At 40.0% G+C, this 19,515-nt stretch overlaps 1 protein-coding gene across 5 annotated transcripts in view; it reads right to left on the reverse strand.

Annotated features, from left to right (window-relative positions):
• The window catches only part of NEK11 (NIMA related kinase 11), a 314,565-nt gene that overhangs the window by 174,094 nt on the left and 120,956 nt on the right, over positions 1-19,515 (reverse strand). For all 5 annotated transcript variants that reach the window (XM_037844899.1, XM_037844909.1, XM_037844925.1 and 2 more), the window contains 3 exons: positions 19,102-19,195; positions 11,890-11,997; positions 10,004-10,118 (listed from right to left, as the gene is read on the reverse strand). In XM_037844899.1, coding sequence (XP_037700827.1) covers positions 10,004-10,118; positions 11,890-11,997; positions 19,102-19,195 — 317 coding nt within the window. The remainder of the gene's footprint in view (positions 1-10,003; positions 10,119-11,889; positions 11,998-19,101; positions 19,196-19,515) is intronic.

Below are 19,515 nucleotides of genomic sequence, written 5' to 3' on the forward strand. Positions count from 1 at the left end.
TTGTTAAATCTTATCTTGTTTGTTGCTATCCTTTCCTCTCACTTAATCCTCTCCTCCATCTTCACGGATGTCTAGGCAGTGACCACCCTAACTTGTTCATATTGAAAGGGGGTGCTGACAGCATGGGGAAGGGGGCTGCATCTGACTGTTGTTCTTAAAGAGGCTATTGCCTCTGGGTTTTAGGACTTGTCTGGCATAGGAACACTCTGGTGGATTTAAGTTTCACTAAGTTTTATCTTAGTGAGTGAATCTTTTACAGAATCTCAGGTAGGGACCTAGGTATTTGGGGACTACTTTTAGTAAGGGCCATGGCCATTCAGGATGTCTAGCTGGAGCTTTCCTAAGAGAAACCTCCAGGATAGCCTCTCGACTCTATTTGGGATCTCTCAGCCACTGTGACCTTAGCTTGTTACCTTTCTTTCCCCTGCCCCCTCCCCCTTTAGGTCAAGTAGGCATTTTCAATCCCTTTGTGCCAGGGCCAGGCTCATTCCTGGGAGTCATGTCCCTCATTGTTGGGGGGGGGGAATTAATGATTTTATTTGCTGAGTCGGGCTTAGAGAAAGGCCACATCTGAGCAACAAAAGAGGTTGCCCTCATTGCATCTTATATTTTTAACTGTCTTGGTTCTGCTTCCCAGATACAACAACTAAAAAGTATTTTCACATAGAGGCCCTATGTCAAGCCTGTTTTTAAGATATAAAGAGTAATCCATATGAATACTGAATCTTTATATACATTTTTTTAAGATGATAGGATATCAAAATAGCTAGAAGGAAATAACTGAAACGGTGGAACTATAGACCATAACATTCTTTGAAATTTGCTCTACAGCTACTTGTTAAATTGTGCTTTGAAAGTTATCACCTTTCTAAATACGTCTTATATTTCACAATAAGGAAATAACTGCAATTGTTGAACTGTAACCCATAACATTCTTTGAAATTTGCTAACTATTTGTTAAATCACACTTAGAAAGTTATCACTGTTAGAGTATATATTTTAAATTTCACAATAAAAATATATTAAAAAAGAGGAATCCAACAATGAATATTTGCTTATGCTCTGTCATACATAAAGTGCTATGATGGGGAGCCTCTATGGGGAGACTAAACTGATTCAAGTGAGAGAGACAGGGTATGCCTGTAATATAAGACTAATGTCATAAATCCTTTTATTTCTATTAATTATCAGGCAGCAAATACACTAAGGAATCTGGGAGGATTACCTTGTGGTGACGTGGCTAATTCTTTCAAATTAATACTGTTAATACAAATACACTGTGGTTACTGCAGAGGAGGAACCCACACTTTTGCACTGTTGGTGGCATGCATAAGAGATTATTTAAATTTAAAGTTATCAAGAAAGAAAGAAGCAATGGCTAGGAGACTCAAAAAGCATTTATGGAGGATTTTTATACTCAGGTGTCTGAAATGTCTCCTTTATTTTTTGTCTTTCTGATATCCATCTAGTGAGATTAGATTACAATCCCCCTTAAAAAGAAACTATAGAAGCATACCAAGGCACACAAGTTAGCTTCCTCCGGCAACTTATTATTATCTGTTTCCCAAACTGAATTAATCTCTGTAAGAAATGAATGCTGTTTATAAAAAAAATTATTAGTTTTCTTTTCTTTTTCTTATTTTTTTCCCACTGTTCATTAGTGTCCTTTATAGGAATTTTCCCTCAACTTAATCACTCATACAATAAATATATACTGAGCACCAACTCAGAGCTAGTCACCGTTACCACTGGGAATAAAATAATAAACAAGATAGGCACAGTCCTGTATCTCATTGCTCTAGTTCAGTGCTTTCCAAACTTTAACATGCATATGAAGCACCAAGATTTTGTTAAAATGCAGATTCTGATCCAGTAAATCTAGAGCAGAGTCTAAGATTCTGCATTTCTAACAAATTTTCAGTGAGCCCAGCAATGCTGATCGATCGAGAGATTCCATTCTGAATAATAAGGGATAAAGTTACTGGTTCTCAGCTGCCGTGCAGTGACCCTCTCCTTTCTTGCAAGTGCTTCTCAGGGGAGCCGTCAAATGTGAATCAATGAACACTGTCAATATACTTGTACCATGATGCTGTGGGGTAGAATTGGGAGCTGCAAGAGCAACGAGTGAGGAGTATGATTTACCAAAAGTAAAAAATAAGAGGTGAGGCATGGAATGACATCAAGATGGCTTTAAAGAAAGGAGAATTCCCTGGAACAGGTGAGATGTGGCCTTGTGAACACATTGGCACAGTTAGAGCACTGAATCACTCACCCTTTTCAATGGCACAGGGCTGAAGAGGCCAACTGGAACATTAAAAAAAAAAATTCCAAACCTACTTTTCTTAGTCAGTAGTCACCTTCTAGCCCTCCCAGGTGTACCACTAAAATTTCTCATCCAGGGTCCCATGAACACATAAAGACTGGTCTTGTTCAGAATGTGTAATATTACAAATAAAAGAAGGCTAAATATATATCCAGAGACCATATATGCTAAGCAACTGCTTATGCAAATTGGCAAATTATTATGTCTTAAAATGGGATGGTGGGGGGAAGTGGAGGGATGGAAGGAGCTTAATTTTATTCTGTGCTATTTGAAGCCAATTAAACAGGCCACATAGAGTAAGCTAGGGAAGGGAGTTGGGTTTGTTCAATTTTCACAGATTCAAAAGAGAAAATTAATCTGAGTATAAAAAGGATAAAGTCACTTTGATCTCTACAAGCCCAAAACGCCCAAGTGCAAAATGCAGTGAAAGATTACAGGCATCTTAAACTCAACTACAAATATGTACTTAGCCAGCTAATCTTTGATAGTAAGAAGAAACCTCCATTAATAATTTAAAACAGCCATGGCCAGAAAGAGAAGTCAAGGGGGTAGAAGGAAAGGACTATGAAGGTTAGCTGTGAAGCTGGATGTGTATATTTACAATGCATATTCATAAATATATTCCTACATGTGGATGCCAATGCACAAAGTGATAGAATGGATTTATAAAGAACTCATACTGTAACCTCAGAGACAAATCTCAATGGTGGGCTGCAAATCCTGCAACTCCACAAACACACTGCCCTGCAGATAGATGCAGAAAAATGAACTGATTTTAGAGTAATTCAACTCCATTTTACTGCTCACACACAAAGTTCTGTGAAAAATGACAATCATTCGGATCTTTTTATAGGTTTCCTATTTTTTTTTTTATTTTGATTTTCAGAAGCAAGAGAAAAAGAGAAGTCAGTGGGAAATGCCACTAGTCGTGAGTGACAAAGGGTACTGGATACTGCTGCTATCATTCCCTGACAGAAAGTAACATATATATTTGGAGATGTGCAAATTTCACTTCAAAAAAAGAGAAAGGATTTGACAGGCAAATCTAGGAGATTCTCCCCCTTACAACAATTAGTAGCTGGTACTGATGTGGCCCTCTTTGTCACAAAACAAAGCAGAAAACCCCTTTACAGAGATAAGAGAAGACATTTAAATGCCTATCACAAAGACCCAAATTAAAGTCCACCCTAAACATAAAAGCAAAATAATTGAATCACTTTGGCAAAAAGTTGGCACATGAATCAAAGATGGTGGTGATTGACTGGAAGGAGACACAATCCAAGTTAGCTGTATTTGTTTTCTATGACTGCTGTGACAAATTACCACAAACTTAGTGGCTTACAACAATATGAAGTTATTGTCTTACAGTTCGTAGATATGTCTGACAGGGAACTCACCAGGCTAAGATCAAGGTGTTGGCAGGATGCATTCCTTTCCAGAGGCTCTAGGCTTTCCTTGCCTTCTCCAGCTTCTACAGGCTGCCATCTCTCTAGTTTTCCCCCTTTCTGTCTCCCTCTTCCATATTTAAAAACCCTTGTGATCACCTTGGGCCCATCCAGGGAATTCGGGATAATCTTCCTATTTTAAGGTCAGCTGATTAGCAACCTTAATTCCATCTACAACTTTAATTCATTCCCTTTGCCATATATCCTAACATATTCACACATTCCCAGGATTAGAATGTGGGCATCTTTGTGGGCTATTATTCTGCCCACCACAGTAGTCTTCTTCAGCTGGTAGCAATGAGGAGTTAAATTAAGACAGGCTATAAACATTGCCCTTACAAATATTACCCTATTCACCAGTAATTTTAAGAAGGCTTTGATAGCCCCCAAAACAGAATTTTACATATTAAGGACAGAAGAGATTTAAGAACCAATTTAAGAATCACTTCACATATACTGAAATTGCTTTTCAGGCTTAATCATAAATAATTTAAAGATTGAAAAATAAATCTTTTTCCATGCAGCTTTGTGAAATCTATTTTATGAAGTAATAAGAAGCTTATTAAATACTTCATATTTGGTCAAGTCAATGGATTCTTAAGAAAAGGAATACAGGGATTAGTCTGTCTAATTGGAATGCAAGGCTCATGCCATTCAATTATATATTTGGGTTTTATCAATTACCTAGTTTTGGAATCAGGTAATTAAGGCTGCTGTGATGAGATCTCTAGGGCTCACCCATATCTGATTCTCTTTTCCCTGGATCAAGGAAGACTGTACTTACCAACTTTTTGCTGTTGACTTAGAACACATGGCTAGTTTTAGTCAACGCAACACAATGCTCTTCACATGGTGAGCACACAAACTCTGAGCGTGACTGCAAAACTTCCACAGATGGAAAAGAAATTTATCAATTAAAGGAAAACCATTCCATGGTATGTCAAAATGCTATCTGAAAGACACTTTATATTTTACTTCTATATTTGTGTTCTATTGTACCTTAGAGCCATGACTGAAGTTTATTTAATTTTCTGCTTAACTGATTCATTCCAAACCTGAACTACAAAGGCCCAAGCAAAGCTGCTGATGGGTGCTCTCCACCCTACTGGCAGGGCCCTTGGTTTGATATTCACTGTATAATTTATATTTAGCTAAGGGATGAGCTGCAAGATCACATACAGCCTTCCCAGGTAAGAAACTGATTTCAAGAAGCCCATGGTGCTGATTTTCTCTATGCATACCTGATGTTCTGGGGACTGATTTTCCTCCTAGTTCTATTATGTCTTCTTAAGACACCATAGCAAAGTGGCTGGTTGGGGCAGGTGTTATTCACATTTATTTTTTTCAAATTAGATATAATCTCCTAAATTTCAGTTAGAGGCACCTACCCAACTTGTCATGCAGAAGGAACACTCTTAAATTATTAAATATGCCTCAGAGTGGAAAATCAGCACATCTTCATTCAGTATTAGATTCATTCTAATTATCTTCTAGAACTCAGAAAATTAGAAAGTAACTGCAGGGGTCTTTATTCCTGAAAATAAAGTCAGGTGAAAACACTTCATGAAATACAGATGTAACTCAGTGGAATCTGTGACAAATATGAAAAAAAAAAACACTATCAATTGATATTTATAATCAAATCTTTAGGACATCTAAAGCTCTGGGAGAGATGGGAGAGAGAGGAAAATGGACATGAGCACCAGCATTTTTTTTTTTTTTTTTTTTTTTTTTTTTTTTTTTTTTTTATGATGGCTGAATGGGGCTTTGTTAATTCACACTGCTCTACCTTCCCAACTCTGGGACAATCAGCTGAGGTTGCAGGGAAGGCTAATGTCCACGCCCAGTTTTGTGGAGAGCACCAGCATTTAATCTTCCTTTCTAAAGGCTGTCGAGCCAGGCAGCTCCTAGGCCTCCTCTGTCTTGGGCTGGCTTGGGGGCAGGTTTTTGTTTTATTATGCATGGGCTGCTTCAGCAGGCATTAGGTCCCTTTAGATTGGCTGGTGTGGAAGCCCTGCCCTTCAACTGTGGGCCCTCCAACAATAAAAGCTGGAGAGAAGAGTTAACGCTCCTCATCTCTAATCAGCCAATTTCCCTCCCATGAGAAGACTCCAAAATTCTGTTTGTTAGCATTCCTTGTGGAAAACAATGTTGTTCAACTGACATTAGAAAAAAACCCCATGTTAATTTTCTGGACCAAGGACTTTGTGTCCCAAGTAATAGTTGGAAATCTTCCTAGATACTTTCCATCTCCACAACTTCACCGCAGCCATTAGCTAAAACAAAGACTGACAGGTATTTGTCAAGATATTTTCTTCTTCCTTTCATCTGGACATCTTAATGTTTTCATCAACTTTATTGAGGTATAATTTATAGATGATGAAATTCACTCAGATAAAGTATAGAGTTTGATGAGTTCTGACAAACATATACATCTGAATAATCATCACCACAATCAATACAACTTTTCCATCACCCCAAAAAGTTCTCTTTGTGCCTGTTTAGAGTCAATTCCCACTGCTACCACCCAGGCAACCAGTGATCTAATTTCTGTCACTATAGATTAATACTGCTGGTACTAGAACTTTGTATAAATAGAATAATTCAGTATGAAAACTGCATGAGACTTCTTTCACTCAGCATAATGTTTCTAAGATTCATCCACAATGTTCTGTTAGGAGTAGTTTATTCCTTTTTATTGCTGAGTGGTATTACATTATGCAGATATACTATGATTGTTCATCTATTCACTTACTGTCAGACACTTGACTCGTTTCAAATTTTTGGTATTTCTGAATAAAATTGCTAAGAACATTGTGTGTATAGATCTTCTTATGTACATGTTTTCATTTCTCTTGGGTAAGTAGCTAGAGGTGAAATTGCTGCATCAGCAGAGGTTTTCTTTCATTTTAAAAAAATTAAAACAATGAAAATATATCATTGTTTAACAGAGTTCAAACCACCTTACTTCTAATTCAACATTTAACAGGAAGAGATGACACCATAGATCATGGAGCAGCTCACAACTGAAAGAGCACGTGAGTTCCTAGAAGAAAGAAAAGTGTAACCTCTTTGAGGTCAGAACTGTCTCAGAGCACAGGGAAGGAGCACAGGACTTGCTCTAGGAGTCACTGAAAGAGAAAATTAAGAGGTGACAGCTGCTTAGGCTGTGGGCGGGAAGCCAAGATCTACTCCAGGGCAGCCTCCACATCTGAACCTCGGGCTGAGGAACCAGACTCTGGGTCAGCCTGGGCCCATAAGTCTCAGGCTATTTCAGAGCTTTGCAGGAAACACTGCTCAGAAACTCAGCTCAGAAATAGACTCAAGTGCAATGAAGTGCGTGCGAAAAAAATTGATGTGCAAGAACTCTTCAGCATTACATATAAAGAGTTAAATAGGGATAATTTCTTCAAAGTTCCAATTGTACTTTCTCATTGATTATAATAGTTATCATGACTTTGGCTAGATTAAATCAGCGGTAGTCAACTAAATGCATATCGAATGTAAATGTAAATAAGTCTTTTCCTGTCTTCTTTCCCTGCAACTAACATATCACATCCCAGAGGGAATTTTTTAATTTAGCATCCAAGACTTATTAAACATTTGGTGTGCAAGTAAAATATGACTGTGTAATTTTATTTTACATACACATTCTAGATTTTAAAAAATAAACAAAAGCTTCCTCTCGGTGCTGAAAGTTTGGTGTCGGATCTTCTAAAAGGCAGAGAGTGTTGGGAAAATAATTAACCTCTTCAGAGTTTGCCAAGAAATTAAAGACCCATTTCATGATTAAGCTATGTGACCACTGATCCTCTTGCAGTTCGGATCATTCTAATGAATTATCAAACCCAACGTTGTATTTTCATGGTTCTAAGCCCCCTTTTTCAATTGAATATTGAAGAAAGAATAGTATTTAGAAAAAAATGAATTTATAGGGAGAAAAAAATAGGAGAAATGTCTAAATTATTTTGCAAGGCATTTGACCCAACCAAAACTATTAGGTGTTTTATGGATCTTACAGGTTACTATGGAGACCTAAGTGTATTTCCTTGCAGCATGAACAAGTTGGTCCAAGGAGTATATTTGATCATTTCCAGTTTGGAAAATCATTACACTATCTACTATATTGAAACCTGCATGACAAAAGACAAAATGAGAGGTAAGGAGGATACCAGCTGGAGTCTCCTGGTAGTAGCTAGAATCTGTGGTGCAGGGCTGGCTTAGGAGTAATTTGGCTAATACAGTTCACAAAAATTAGCATAGACACACACAAGACTCTTTACCTTCTAAAAATCCAATTCACTGGGTGTGCGCTTCTGTTTCTCACAAATCTGTTGTTCCTACCCACCACCTCCAAATACACATGCTTTGGGGGAAATAGAAAGGGTGCTGTACTAAAAAGCAGGAGAGGAGTCCTTAAAGCAAACCACATAATGTCTTTGACTTCTCATCTATGAAATGCAAGAATAGAAACTTCATATTTGAAGCCTGGAGACTGGGCCCAGGCAACTTGATCCTAGACTCTCCATTCAATATCCTGTCCTGGGGCTTCCTCTTTATATAGCTATAGCTCTACCCTCCAGCAGAGCACAAGACATCTGTATCAAGTGCCAAATACTGTCCTAACTCTCTGTTTCAAATTCTTGGTAAGAAAAGCCCATGGGACATTTCTATGCTTGTAAATTTTACTTTTGGAAAATAATAAATATTAAGGAAATAGTTGAAAAGGGTCTAGAGATACAAATCCACGTATAATACATACTTGGGTGTCAAAAACAGAGGTTACAAGATGGCTTCTGCAGCACCATTTCAAAAGTTGGCAAATGCCAACCTCAAGAGCTAGGCACTAGTCTCCTTACAGCTGACGGAGGCAGCACGGGCTCTGACAGCTCTATCGGGAAGACCGCAACTGCAAATTTGGGCTGAAATGATGGACCAATCCAGCCTCACTACCTCAGTTCTCAATTAGAGAACTAAACTGTTGCAGAAGTTGTACAGCCATGATCATGCCCCTTGCCAACCTCCAACTACAGGGAGTATAACTGATCAAGGGCCCCAGCCCTGTGCTCTGAAATCTATCCCTAAGCTCCCTACAGGCACTGCGGGAGCACAGCAGGGGTACTAAGGCAGGCTTCCAAGGGCCAACTTTGCTTAAGGACTTTCAAATGCCTTTGCTGAAACGTCCTCTGACTGCAAAGCAGAATGGGACACTTCCACTCAGCCTTCTCTCTCCTTCACTCAGATTTGAGAGATGTTTATCACAGTCTGATAGTTCTCCAGTCTTTTCCAGCTCCCTTCTTATCTCCTTTTATGCAGGCATTTCCCCTAATTTTTTCTTGCACTTTTAATACAGTCTTGGCATCTGCTTCTCAGAGGTCCAGACTGACATATCATTCATTCATTCATTCATTCAAGAAACATTTATTGAGTGCCTGCATTGTTCCTGGCACTTTGTCCGAGGCATTGGGGACAGGGGTGAATGAGACTGAGAAGGCCCTCCAGTCACATCCTTGACCCTCATTGGCATACCTGCTTCCCTTTCTTTGGTCTTACCATGAGCTTGGCTGAGCTAAGAGCACTTCCCACACCTCATCTCATTTGTGCTTCACAACAACCCTGAAAGCCGGTACTATCATTCTTATTTGATGGATAAGAGAACTGAGACCTAGAGAGATTAAGTTGCCAGGAGTTTTCCCAGGAAATGGAAGAGCCATCTTTTTAACTTAAAACACATTTTTAACCATTAGGCCAAGATGTATCTCCCCAGTTTCTGTGGCAGCTCTGATCCCTTTCTTTTTCTGGCAATGATTGCACATCCAAATTGTTTTTCCAAAGCCTGGCTTCATTTCTTCAATTTAAATTTATGAGGGCTAAGGAAACCATTTACAGAAGAGGGAAAACAAGTAAGTGCTTCAGAGCATTCACTGTTCCTCCACTGCCCCAAAGTCAAGTTAACCTACTTAGAATAAAAGGTCCCTCACCTGGTGTGAATTTCCAACTCACCTTCACTACAACAAAGAGGACAAGAGAGGACAGAGAAACCCCTTGGCTTCTCTGCTCTTCATCCTGGTCACAGCCCAGCTCTGGAAAATGGATGGCAGGTGACCACATCCATCCATGGCTTCCCTTAGGGACCAGCCAGGGCCATTGCAGGGCCGGCCACACTTGAGACCCCTTAACACCAACCCATGTGTCAGCTGAGCACACCCTTCTGAATATAAATGCAAACTCATACCGCCATCTCCAAGGTGAACCATGGTGTCCTCTAGACTCGACTCAAGTTTGCAGAGGTCCGGAGAAGGAATGGGCTGGGACTCAGGCAGGTTCTCTGAAGTTGGTTCTTCAAATTCCTTGTGGAAGGCAATTAACAAATCATGAGAGGATGATAAAAGGAAATAGCATTATGACAAATTAAACAATATTCTTATTTAGAAAACTATTGGGAACACCTCATCCTCTTCCTTAAACATGGTAACATTTTCAAATTTCATTAAGGCAGCTTGGGATAAGAGTACACCCCTGAATCACTCAAGTGACTTTAGCAAAGCATTTAATCTCTCTGGGTCAGGACTAGGGTAAGCAAGTGGATGCATGCCAACCTTGCATTTGCACAATCCTAAGAGGGAGCACTTCCTTACATTTTGCACCTGGGTATCCCTCTTGCCTCACCCTGGTCAGGCCCCGCTTAGTATCCACATTTCAAAATTAAAGATGTTTGACCTGGGAGGCTCCAAGTTCTCTTCTAGCTTTAAATGTTCTGTGATTCTATGAATTCCAATTTCCTAAAAAGAAAGAGAACTAAAAGACCTTATGAAGAAAGAATTCACACTTCAAAAAAAAAAAAAAAAAAAAGTTAAACTTCCCCAGTGCATCAATAAGTATTTCAAAAAATAATTTTGCTCCCCAGCCTCGCAGTTTTATGTGTATGTGTGTATTTATAACCAGGAGGTGATGCTGCATTAACCTATTTTCTTTAATAAATAGCTTCCATGGGCAACTACTTCAAGAGTCTTCTTATTAAAAGCTGAATGGAAAGGTCAAATTAATCTTAGATACTAATTTTAAATGAATGAGTAATATGAAGCTAGAATATAGTCATATGGTATGTTTAAGAAGTGTGTTTTCTGTACTGTGTAATAATTGTTTCAGGAGGTGAAATTGGTTCCAAATTTCAAAGGATCATTGATGGAACACCAATTTTAAAAACAAAGAACAGGAGGAGTATGAAACATGTCTTTACAAGTATTTCAGAAAATACCCGAAAAAAAATATTTGGACTTTCAATTGACTTTCATCTGTTGTGGTTCTTGTTGAAGAGAACAGATAGAATTGTTGTAATTGCTTCTCTTAGAAAGAGGACTTGATTTGATCTTTGATACCCATTACCATTTCATAGATGGAGACATGATATGCTATGCACTTCTCACAGAAACCCAATTTTGTCACTAGCACAAAAGCAAGAGCAGGGCTGCCTTGTGTATTATGGAATCTAGTTTTTTAGCTACCACCCCTCAGAGAAATGGTACCAAACATGGTTCCACATTCAAAGATGCTTCAAGATTTCAAAGTCCAAATTCAGCCAAGCAGAAAATGGCCACCAAAATAAAAGGCCCTGCCACTTACAGGCTGAAAAAGCAAAGCAAGCCACTCTCCTAAATGTCTCAAAGAATTTTTATAACATGTTGCAGAGGTAACATAGCGAGCCCAATGTCTCCCTTAACTCTGATTCTATCTCCTACAACTGCTTTTGAAATATAAAATGGTTTGCTTCTGCTAGGCAAGAGGGAAGGAAGAAGGAGTAGAGAATGGGCCCCCGAAGAGATTTGAAAGAAATTAAATCATAAATAAGAGTAAGGTAGAGGAAAGCACTCAAAGACTGGAGCATTTTCCTTTTCCTCTTCTTCTTTATCTTTTTCTTTAGCCTCTTCTATCAGATTAGCCCAATTCTTATATTTTATTTCCTTTTTTTTTTTTTTCAGTTCAGTGACACCTTTCCCTGAGATGTGTAAAACCCTTCAACCCCTCTGTGAAGTGTTCTGCTTCCAATTTTCTTCCTCCTTTGTTCTCTGAATATCGTTAAAACCTCCTGGCTCCTGGGCCTGAGAATATGATTAAACTTGCCTCTTCGCTGCCTGGCCTCCTCTGGGCATCTTTCTCCCGGGATGCACAAGAAAGCCTCCCGTCAGGTCGCTCCTCCTTTTCTTCTGTTCCCATTAAATGTTCTTTTTCCTACAGAGATGATAAGAAATTTCATTCATTGGGGCTTTTCCAGGTCTCCATTCTTCTGGGGGGTCAACTGCTGCTCTCAGGAGCCCCGATTTCTGCCCATTATCAATCAGAGTGTGGTCCTGGCCAGCACATTGGCATCGCCTGGATGCCTGTTAGAAATGCAGCATCCCAGGCCCCACCCCAGAACTGCAGATCCGGAATCTGCCTTTTAACAAGTCTCCCAGGTATTACAAGTACACATTGAAGTTTGAGAGGCACTGCTAGAGCCCAAAAGAACTGGGAGGAGGACCAGATGATTGAGAACCTGAGAGGTCAGAGAAGGTTTTCCTTAGGAGGAGGCAATATTTGAAAAAGAGAATGTGGGATGCCAACAACTGAATGCCAAGGGTGGAGATGGGGGTCGGGAGGGCAAATGCAACTGCACGAAAGAGGGCAAGAAACCAGGGGGAGGTAGCATGAGCAACCCCATCCCTTGGACTGGACCAGCTAGGAAGAGGGCATTATCTTCAAGCAGAACAGATTAAAAAGCCAAGTATCTGCCTGGAGCATTTTCTGCTTCTATTAATATGCAAACTAAGGAAACATGCTTCTGGAAAGCCCAGGATGGTGATTTAAAATCCTAGAAGAGGAAAGAATGAGCAGGGTCTCTGGCTAAGACAGCATCCAGCATGTTCCCCTCTGCTCCTTTTGTTTCTTACTCAAGGAAAGGGGATGAAATGGGGAAATACTGGGAAGACGCTATGTTAGTTATGATTTAGGAATGCATAATATCTTTGTGAAAGCCTCTTCTTCTTCCTCTGAACTGAGCTAAGATCAGGACTTTTTGTTTGGTTCCCATATTCCATGGGACAACTCCTGAGAGTCTGCCTGCCAAATGGTCTCAGTCTTAAGTTACCTCAGGATCCCAAAAGATCCTGATTTATAGTGGGTACAGGAACTCATACAGAATAGTTATAACAGTCTTATAATAACTACATAAAACATTGAAAAGACAAAAATGATTATCATGAAGAATCAAAACAGAAAACCAAGAAGTTAAGTAAATTATATGCCACTAATATTTAAGATCATACTTGAAACTACATTTTTATTTACCATATAGTAACTTCAAAACTAAAGACTGGGAGGCAGGGCAAGATGGCAGTGTAGGAAGGTGTGGAATTTAGTCAGTCCTCTAGAGCAGCTAGTAAATAGCCAGAACTGTCTGGAACAACTGTTTGGAGGACATCTGCGACCAGACATACATCGTACACCAGTCTGGAATGGGTGGAATGGCCGAGATCTCAGCACAGAACTGCAAGTAAAGCCCCTGCGGAAGCTGGTGCCCCTCCCCCACTGACACTGCAGGCTGAGTTGGAAAAGTCCCCTGTGGGAAAAAGCAGCAGTCTCTACTAGCAGCAAGGGAAGGTAGCTCAATCAAGCTCCAATTGCAGTTTTAACTAACAAATTTGGACTACTGAATGTAAGCTAGGAGCACAGATAAACCCGGAGCAAGCAGAAAGGAACCCTGAGGTCTCTCCCAGCAGAGAGGAAATGGAGCTGAAGGAACAAGTAATAACAAAATAAATAAATAAAAACAGAGGCTTTTAGCCAAGCTCAGAATACTGGAAAAGGGCTGTACTCCAAGAAAAGGGATACGTAAAGCCATGCACCGACTCCAGCTGTGACTGGTAAAACTTGGGGGCTGGGGAATGGCTCTGAAAAAGGGGTTTCTTTTCTTTCTTCTTCTTCTTTTTTTCTTTTTTTTAAACCATTCTAAGTAGCTCATTAGAGAAAGTGTCAGGCATTTTCAATTGTCAGTGCTAATCCAGGTAAGGGTGGAGTTAAAGACAAAATAAAGTCATGAAGCATATAACAACATGGATGAACCTTGAGGACATTATGTTGAGTGAAATTAGCCAGAAACAAAAGGTCAAATACCGTATAGTCTCACTAATATGAACTAACATTAATGAGTGAACTTTGAGAATTAAAGTGGAGAACACAGGTTATCAGGTGAGAGAAAGAGGGTAGACATTGGGCATTTGATGCGGAAGGAGTACGGAATGTTCAATAGGATTGATTGTAAAGACACAGAAATGGATAGCACAATACTGCCTGATGGTAGCACAATACTGTAAGTACAGTGAACAAAGCTGAGTGTGAGTGTGATCAGAAGAGGAAGGCTATGGGCATGTATGACATCAGAAGGAAAGACAGAAGAGAAGAACTGGGACATGACTCCTGGGGATAAGCCTGGTCCTGGCATTGTAGGATTGAGAAAGCCTTCTTGGACCAAAAGGGGGAAGAGAAATGAAATAAAATAAAGTTTCAGTGGCAAAGAAATTTCAAATAGAGTCAAGAGGTCATTTTGGAGGTTATTCTTATGCATTGTATAGATATCCCTTTTTAGTTTTTGGTGTATTAGAATAGGTAGAAGGAAATACCTGAAACTGCTGTAATCCAGTAGCCTTGAATCTTGAAGATAATTTTATGGTGTGACTGTGTAATTGTGAAAACCTTGTGACTGGCCCTCCCTTTATCAGTGTATGGAGAGACGAGTAAGAAAGACAAAACATAAATAAGTAATTGGGGAGGGTATAAGTGGTATGGGATGTTTTGGGTGTTTTTTTTAATTTTTATTCTTATTTTTATTTTTTATTTTTTGGAGTAATGAAAATGTTCAAAAATTGATTGTGGTGATGAATGCACAACTATATGATGATACCATGAACTGCTGATCGTACACTTTGGATGACTATCTGGTATGTGACTATATCTCAATAAAATTGCATTAAAAAAAGAAAAAAAAAAAGACTGACATTTACATTTCATAAAACAAGGTATTACCATAGCTACACTTCTCAATTTCTAAACTTACGGGGTAAGGGGAATCTCCAAGAATCAGGGGACCCTGAGCATTCCAGAAAAAAATTTCCTAGTTTCTATCAGTTGATTGAACAAGTAGTTTATACATATTAACAAATACAAAATTCTTTTAATCATGCCAGATTCAGCAGGATCTGTGGGAATTTTCAGTTCTCAGTTCTGTGTAAAAGAAAACAGAATGATCTAGGGAAGAAGACTGACTTCCTCAAATCATAATTTCAGGGTTTAGAAAGTGTCTGGGGAGCATCGGAGGTGTTTTAATTTCCCACCTGCTTCAACAAATACCAACAATGGGTTGGCTTAAACAATGGGAATTTATTGGATCATGGTTTTGAAGTAGGAGAAGTCCAAAATCAAGGCATCAGCAACCAGTGTGTTCTCCCCAAAGACTGTGCATTCTGGGGCTGGCTTTGGCAATCCCTGGTCTTTGGCTTCTCTGTCACATGGCAATGCATATGGCTGCATCTTCTCCTTTCTCTTTTGGGTTCCATTGACTTCCAGCATCTGGCTGCTCCTTGTGGTTTCACACTCTATGTCTAAATTTCATTCTGATTATAGAGGACTACAGTAATCCAGATTAAAGCCCAACTTGATTCATTGGGCCACACCTTAACTGAAGTAACATCTTCAACAGATCCTCTTTACAATGGGTCCACACACACCAGAATGCCAATCAAGAACAAGAACATGTCCAAAGTGATGTACACAATTCAATCCATTACAGTCAACACTCTGGACTCCTAAAAGATATGTTTTTCCCATGTGCAAAATATATTTATTCCATCACAACATTCCAAAAGCCTTAAGCCACTTTTGAATAATGTTAAGTAAAAAAATCTCATCAAAATCAGTTATGGGTATGGTCCATGCTGGGGCAAAATTCCTCTGACTGATGGACCTATAAAGTCTAGAAGACAAGTTATCTGTTTCCAACATACAATGGTGGGACAGGCATGGGATAAACATTTCCACTCTAGAAGGGAGAAATGGAAGGAAAACAAGGGTCACAGGTCCCAAACAAGTCCAAAACCCAGCAGGGCAAACTCAGTTAAGAACTCAAGGTCTGAGATACTGGCTTGATTCTTTTTCCTTCAGGCCTCACAGAATGGCAACCCCATGCTTTTCAAGTGCTTGTGCAGCAGACCATGCTCTCACTGAACACTGGGGTGTGAGCCCCACTTTCTTCAAGTATCAGAATAGCATCCAGGCTCTCCATGAATGCCAGGAAACAGTCCCCACCATCTCTGAGCATTGGGTGGCAGCACTGTCCCTGAACAAAAGGGCACAAGGCATGACCCCTCCAAGTGCTGGGGCAGATGGCCTGACCCCTGCAAGAGAAGGAAAGACCTGCCATTTCCACATACAGAATATTGTTTTGGTTCAGACATTTGCTTCCATGGTTCTACCCTTGAAGTCATTCTTCCTTCAACTTATTCCATCTCCGTCCCTTTCGATCCAGGCTGCTAGTGGTTCCGCTCATAAAAATTTTACAAAATCCTTGTTGCCTTGTGTGCAGTTTCACGGGGTCCAAACCTTAACACAAAAGAACCTTCCACAAATCCTCCCTGGATAACTGCATTTCCAATCCTGAGTTCCACTGCAATGGCTGACTGGATCCACACACCCTCTTTAGCAAAGGGTTGTTCAGTTAACCCTCACATGGAGCCCTGTTCTCTTGGGACTAACTTCCTAGAAACTCAAGGAAGTCCCTGATAGAGTCAAAAACCCAGCAGGGCTAACTCAGTTCAGATCTCAAGGTCTGAGATACTGATTCTTTTTCCTCCAGGCCTGACAGAATGGCAACCCCATGCTTTTCAAGTGCTTGTGCAGCAGGCCATGCTCTCACCGAACACTGGGGTGCAGTCTCAGGGCACACTATCTAGGTAAGTTGAGAATTTTTCAAGTCATCAATTGATGGTTTCTCTGTGCTTAAAAGTTAAGTTTTCATCTTATCTCTTCCTTCTTGCATTTTACTATAAACTGCAAGAAGAAATTAGATTACACCTTCCACACTTAGCTTGGAAATCTCCTCAGCTAAATATCCAAGTTCATTGCTTCCAAGTTCTGCCTTCCATCTGACACCAGAACATAATTTCTCCAAGGTCTCTGCCACTCTATAACAAGGATCATCTTTCTTCCAATTTCCAATAACACGTTTATCATTTCCTTCTAAGGTATCATCAGAAGTACATTTAACATCCATATTTCTACCAACAATCTCTTTGAAGCAAGCTAAGCTTTTCCTGCCAAGTGCCTCACAATTCTTCCAGCCTCTACCCATTATCCAATTTGAAAGCTGCCTCCACATTTTTAGGTATTTGTCATAGCAGCACCCCACTTCTGGTACCAAAAACTGTTTTAATTTCCAGACTGTTAAAACAAATATCATACAATGGGTTGGCTTAAATAATGGGAATTTATTGGCTCATGGTTTTAAGGCTAGGAAAAGTCCAAAATCAAGGCATTAGCAAGGTTATGCTTTCTCCCCAAAGACTGTAGCATTCTGTGGTGGCTCCAGTGATCCTTGGCCCTTGGCTTTCTGGTCACATGGCAGTGCACTTGGCTGAATCTTATCCTTTCTCTTCTGAGTTCCATTGACTTCCAGCTTCTGCATGCTCCTCCTGGTTTCTCTCTGTCTAACTTTCACTCTATTTATTAGAGACTCCAGTAATTTGGATTGAAGCCAACCTGATTTAGTTGGGTCACTCCTTAACTGAAGTAACATCTTCAAGAGATCCTATTTACAATGAGTCCACACCCATCAGAATGTGGACCAAGACTAAGAACATGTCCAAACTGGAGTACATAATTTAATACACCACAGGAGTGGATTTGGATCATTCTACCCTGTAGTGGCATCAAGGGCCTTCTCAGAATAGGGATCCAACTACTACTGAAACCCATGCCCTTTCAGCCAGCAATTTGTCCAGTCACCAATGTTCTGTGGGCAGGAAAGATCCCATCTCCCAAATATCTGGGGCCTGGAACATATCTTATAGCTGGCTTCACTTAACGGGGTGGTGGAGGTTGGGGGCAAATGGGTGGAAAAGGGGGAATGGGATTGAGCATGTACAGCCAGCATCCCCACACTGTCTGCTAAAGGGTCAAAAAAGCAGAAAGAGACTCTGAAGGTGAGAGACTAGGCCATCCATCTGGTCCAATTTTGGATTTTCAGAACTCTAAAGCACCCATAGCCCATAAATAATTGAGAAAGGCAGATTACTGGCAGCTCTCCTACTCTCAGAGGGTGGCAGAAAACTCTGCCTGGCTGAGAGTTAGCTCTGCTGGGGGCTTCACCACACCCCAGGGTTTAGAGCCTTCTTGATTACTGAACTCTACAAGAATTAGCAGCCCCAGTCTTCAGGGGATAATCCCCACAGCCTCAGGGGACTTGGTTCTTCCTGCTAAAGGAAAGAGTCTTGCTCAGACCAGAGACCTCTGATGAATGAACAACCAGAGTTTGAGATAGCAAAATTTTTCCATAAAAGTGACTCCACTGCAAGTTAGTTTTACCAAAACTATGAGGTTGGTGTTGCTGTCTATTATTTGAATATGACCTGGGATAAAGACTACCTTTACCTAAGGACTACCTTAGATATCAAAACCCACCTCAAGGCCCATGGAGATATTTGTAACCATTAGAGAAAATGGTATTTGCTATTCAGGGATTTGGGACATGAATTTGGGGTCCATTTCATGTGAATCTGCAGCCCTATTCATTAGTGGACATCAATGGTAGTTCTTCAAAGTTTGAATGGAGTTATTAACACAATGCACAGGTGTTATAGATGAGAGAGGAGAAAAAGGAAAAGATAAAAAAAAAAAAAAAAAAAAAAAAAAAGGGCAGCCAGAAAGAAGACAATCAACTAAAGAGGTAAAGCAACAATAACACAGATGGAATTCAAAACTGGAGATATGCAAATTTGTTCTGCAAAGTAATCATTTTAACCCATCATTCATTCAGTGCCAATTAAATTACCTTGGTAGGGACTCACTATTTATTGGATGAATCCATCATCCATCCTCAGGTACAGGTGCTTTGAATTAGGGTCATCACTAACTGTTGGCCTCCATTCTATAATGAACCTCAGTAGATCCTCTCTGGAACTGGGCAAAGTTTGTCTGGATGCTTTTTCCCCACCCTCAAACACTGTTCCTACCCATCCAGCCCCAGGAATCTGAAGAATGTGAAGCAAGAAAAGTTTTATGTGAAATTTAAAATAAGAGGGTACTTACATGGAGGACATCAACACTTAGCTGCTGAAAGTTCCGAGATCGCAATTCTTGCATTCGTTTGTTATTCTCTTCATATTTTTCTTCTGCAAGCTTTCTGCAAATTCAGAGTGAATACAAAAATAATTCCAATTTTCTAAAACTATTACATTACACAGTTAGGTGTGATTCCTGTTTCAGCAGGCAGACTGGAACGTTGCGAAGCCATGCCCATGACTCTCTCCCTTATCGAGGTATATGTAGTACAGGAACTGTTAGTTCTCTTTTAAAGCACACACAGGATGCTATAGCTCCTCATTCAAACTCAGGACTCCTAAAATGCAGCAGCAGAAAAATGCATTACTAATCCTTGTACATTCTGTGAGTGTAACAGGGGTGTGTATCTCCCATGCCTGATGCTAGTAACACGATAGTTGT

This window comes from Choloepus didactylus, chromosome 1, assembly GCF_015220235.1.
Source record: "Choloepus didactylus isolate mChoDid1 chromosome 1, mChoDid1.pri, whole genome shotgun sequence".
Taxonomy (NCBI): domain Eukaryota; kingdom Metazoa; phylum Chordata; class Mammalia; order Pilosa; family Megalonychidae; genus Choloepus; species Choloepus didactylus.